The sequence below is a fragment of the Gekko japonicus genome, unplaced genomic scaffold (assembly GCF_001447785.1).
Source record: "Gekko japonicus isolate JY-2015 unplaced genomic scaffold, Gekko_japonicus_V1.1 scaffold7825, whole genome shotgun sequence".
In the NCBI taxonomy this organism is placed as follows: Eukaryota; Metazoa; Chordata; class Lepidosauria; order Squamata; family Gekkonidae; genus Gekko; species Gekko japonicus.
Window position 1 is genome coordinate 8,552 of NW_015175104.1, and position 4,455 is coordinate 13,006.

The 4,455-nt window shown below is 45.2% G+C and overlaps 1 protein-coding gene across 1 annotated transcript in view; it reads right to left on the bottom strand.

The window, feature by feature from the left end:
* LOC107122184 (vasoactive intestinal polypeptide receptor-like) overlaps positions 1-3,485 on the bottom strand; it is a gene marked incomplete at its 3' end in the record, with an annotated part of 10,864 nt that extends 7,379 nt beyond the window's left edge. The window contains exons 1-2 of the mRNA XM_015425211.1: positions 3,357-3,485; positions 731-828 (exon numbers count right to left, since the gene is read on the bottom strand). Of these exons, the coding sequence (XP_015280697.1) occupies positions 731-828; positions 3,357-3,485 (227 nt within the window). The remainder of the gene's footprint in view (positions 1-730; positions 829-3,356) is intronic.
* Between the last annotated feature and the right edge of the window lie 970 nt (positions 3,486-4,455).

A 4,455-nucleotide genomic window follows, 5' to 3' on the forward strand; every position in this document is an offset into this window, starting at 1 on the left:
GTTTTCCATCCCCTTAATCATTTCAGTTGCCCTTTTCTGCACCTTTTCCAAGGCTATAACGTCTTTTTTGAGGTGTGGTGACCAGAACTGTACATAGTATCCCAAATGAGGTCACACCATCGATTTATACAGGGGCATTATGATAATGGCTGAATTTATTTCAGTCCGCTTCCTAATAGCATAGTATTTGCCAGTTTGGTGTAGTGGTTAAGTACGCGGACTCTAATCTGGGAGAACCGGCTTTGATTCCCCACTCCTCCACTTGCACCTGGCTGGATGACCTTGGGCAAGCCGTGGTTCTGATAAGAGCTGTCCTTGAAAAATAGCCATTTCTGTCAAGAGCTCTCTCAGCCCCACCTACCTCACAGGGTGTGTGTTGTGGGGAGGGGAAGGGAAAAGGAGTTTGTAAGCTGCTCTGAGACACCTTTGGATAGTGAAGGGCAGGGTATAAATCCAATCTCTTCTCTTCTTCTCTTCTCTTGTAACTGCAGTCACCCACTGAGTCGACATCTTCAGTGAGATATCTACCACAACTCCAAGATCTCCCTTCTGGCCAGCTATCGCCAATTCAGACCCCACCAAGGTGTATTTATAGAGAAAAGCAAAGGTAATCTTAAACATTGTGTGAAACGAACCAAAGGAACAGTGGATACGAAACTGGGAAAGCCAAAAGAGATGAAGCAAAGTGTGGATGAAGGTGCTATTTATGAAAGGCTAGGTCAGCATTTACCGAAAGAAGGTAAAGATGAGGAGGGCCGTAAAGAGTGAAACCAGGGACGTCGCATAGCCGGCGGTGTAGATGTACCAGAATGCCGAATAGTACGATTTCTGTGGAGGAAAAGACAACATTCAGAAATAGATACACGTGGGGGACAACTTGGCTGTCAGAGTTCGAGCATGGTCTCCCTTGGTAACCATGGAGGAGGAGGAGGAGGAGAATGAAGACTTGAGAAGAAGCATTTCTTCTTGACGACTGAAACACGTGCATTGGCATTCGGATTCCTGCACCCGAGATGGTCAACGCCTACCTTCTCAGGAACCACGCTGTTTTCTAGGAGGTCGTTCAGCGATCAGAAGAAGTGAGTCTTTCTTTCTTTTTTTTAATTTAAAAAAAATTATTTAAAAGAATAAAACAACATAACAGCGTATTCAGGCATGTCACAAGAACCAGCTAAGACAGTGAATAAATATCCACAGCAAAAACTTAAAAACACAGCCTAGCCCAAACATTTTGCATAGCAATAAACCTTAATCACCATCTTTCCACTTGTATGCTAATGAGTCTTTCTTGATCAGTCAAAATCCACAATAATGTTGGTGCTCCATAGTGGACACTATGACATCATAACCCTATTGACTGATTTGATCTTCTTGCAGTCCAAGGGACTCTCAAGAGTCTTCTCCAGCGCCATAATTCAAAAACATCTATTTTTCGCCGCTTGGCCTTCCTTACAGTCCAGCTCTCGCAGCCATACATGACTACTGGGAATACCACTGCTTTGACCATGCGATAGTCCGCTTATAATGGCCTCTCCTGCCCTGTTCTGCTCTACTTTATTTCCTCTCCTCATCCACCCACTCGCTTTAGTATCGTTCCACCTACGGACACACATAGGTAGAGTTTTGGGGGACTAGCTATTAATTATGCTACAGACTGCCATGTAATGGTTATATGAATGGATGTTTTATATAGGTTTTTAACAATTGTATGTTGTTTTACTTTTGTCAATTTACTGCTTATCAACTGTCGGTTTTTTTCCTTCAGAGTTGCTTCACTGAGGATTTAAAAAAAAACCCTTCATTCTTAATCAACCAAGCGAGTACATGAATAAACAGTTATAAATAATTATAATAAACAATTTTAACTGCAGCAACAGTAACTACAAAGCCGTATCCCAGTGCAGGTAAAGGTCTCCCTTGCTCGAAAGCCAGTCGAATCAGACTCTAGGGATGTGGTGCCCATCTCTGTTTCCAAACCGAAGAGCCAGCGCTGTCCAAAGACGTTTCCGTGGTCACGTGGCCGGCATGACTCAACGCCGAAGTGCACGGAGCACGGTTACCTTCCCACCAAAGCGGTACTTATTTATCTACTTGCAATTTCTTGATTTCGAACTGCTAGGTTGGCAGGAGCTGGGGCCAGAGACGGGAGCTCACTCCGTCTTGCGGCACTCGGGTTTCAAACTGCTGAACTACCGACCTTCCAGTCTGCAGCTCAGCATCTTACCCTCTGAGCCACCGCTGCTCCCAGTACAGACACACAAAAACTCATCGAAGTTAATGACACCTTTAAGAATACTAGAGAGTGCATGCATCTACCAGCAAAGAGGTATCCGAAAGTTTCTCTTTCGAGACCGTACAGTTTTGGTACGGCCACCGTATTTCCCCTAAACCTGAACTGTCCGCCCCAGAGTTTATGCAACTGAATACGATAAGCTACCGTCTCCATGTTGTAACCCGCCCTAAGCCTGCTGTGCAGGGAAGGGCGGGCAAGAAATCTAATTAATTAAATAAATAAATATGCACAGCAAAAAGACAATTGATCCTATTATGCACAGTCTCTTCCCCTTTATGAAGCACCTTCCTAAACCATTTGGTTATAGTACAGATAGCTTGCAGATAGCTGTTTTCCCCCACACACCACATTATGCTAATTTTCATCACGAACCAATCGATTTTGTTCTTATATCACTACATCTAGTTTCCAGTGTGGCCCTATCTATGGATACTTCAGACATTGGGGCCAGTGTTCCCTCTAAGCTGAGTTAGTGTGAGCTAGCTCACAGTTTTTTAGCCTCCAGCTCACACATTTTTGTCTTCGCTCAGGAAAGATGGCTCCAGAGCAAGCTAGTTTATGCAGCAGCCAAATCGCTCGCTCACAACTTTAATGCCCAGTAGCTCACAAAGTAGAATTTTTGCTCACAAGACTCCACGGCTTAGACGGAACATTGATTGGGGCCATGGGCAGATGAGACAGATCTTTCGGGGGGGGGGCGTGTATGGAAGGCAGCTAAAAATGTCCAAAATGACAGAACAGCACCTGCAGTTTAAAGAAACTGATGCACTCAGTGGCCATTGCTAGGCAACCATGATAGTATTGCCAGCCTTCAAGCCTTGGTTTCTGTCAGAAAGGGCAGAAGGGAGGGAGGAGGGCTTTTTCCAGGGCTCTTTTGGCCATTAAGGAAGGACTCATCAAAGCCAGGGTAGAGGGTGGGTGGGACGGAAAAAAGGAAAGAGGGAAAGTTGAAGATACAGGGGATGCCAGGAGGAGGTAAAGAGGAAATAATGTCGGGAGGGGGTTACATGGGAAATATTTTGTTGACTTTAGCTTCTTGATTTAATACCAAGTCTTCACTGACCTGATCTTCTGGTCCTTTTGTTAAACTTTCTTCAAATCCACAGGCAACAGAGTACGGTGGGAATGGCTCAGACCAGTAATTGCCCAGTGTACAGTTTCTGTGAATGAACCCTGTAAAGAATATCAGCATGGTGTAGTGGTTAAAGCATCAGGCTAGGAGACCCAGGTTCAAATCCCCACTCCGCCATGGAAGTTTGCTGGTGACCGTGGGACAGTCACACACTCTCGGCCTGACCTACCTCAAAGGGTTGTTGTGAGGGTGAAATGGACGTGGGACAAGAGTTGTAAACGAGTTTGGGTCCCTATTGGGGGAGGGGGGAAATAGCATATAAATGACATAAATAAATACTATCATTGTAGAGGAAACCCTGAGACCCCCATGGCATTGGCTGTAACATTGGGCCAATTGTACCCTCTCTGCCTTGCCTACCTTTCAGGGTTGTTGTGAGAATAAAACATACACCGGCCTAAGCACCTTGAAGGATGAGCAAGATAAACATGAACAAGCAACCAGTTAACGATGCCAAATGTGGGGAAGCCTGCACCCTCCAACTACAACCCTCCTTCTTCCTTTTGAATCATTGGAGCCATCCTGCTGTCAGCAAGCTGCCATTCTGTTTTCTGTGACCTCTGTGTACATATCCTTTCCCTGTTGCACCCGGCTTGGTTTCTATCATCCTGCTCCTGCGTTGGAATGCAAAAGATAACTGCTGGAGGTTGTGTGGGGGAGAAGATGCTGTAATGCTTGCCTATTGCTTTTCTCATGAGGTGGAACAGGCTACCTCGGGAGGTGGTGGGCTCTAGAACTTTTCGGTTTAGAGAAGAGATGACTAAGGGGGGACATGGTGGAGACTGATAAAGTTATTCATGGGGTGGAGAGAGTTGACAAAGAAAAAAAATTCTCCCAAACTATTAGAACTCGAGGGCATCCAATAAAGCTGATGGGCAGTAGGTTCAGGACGGACAAAAAGAAATACTACTTGACACAGAGAGTGATGAAAAGGTGGAATTCGCTGTCAGAGGGTGTAGTGATGGCCACAGGAGTAAACAGTTTTCAAAGGAGATCAGATAGATCCATGGAGGATAAGTTTATCAATGGC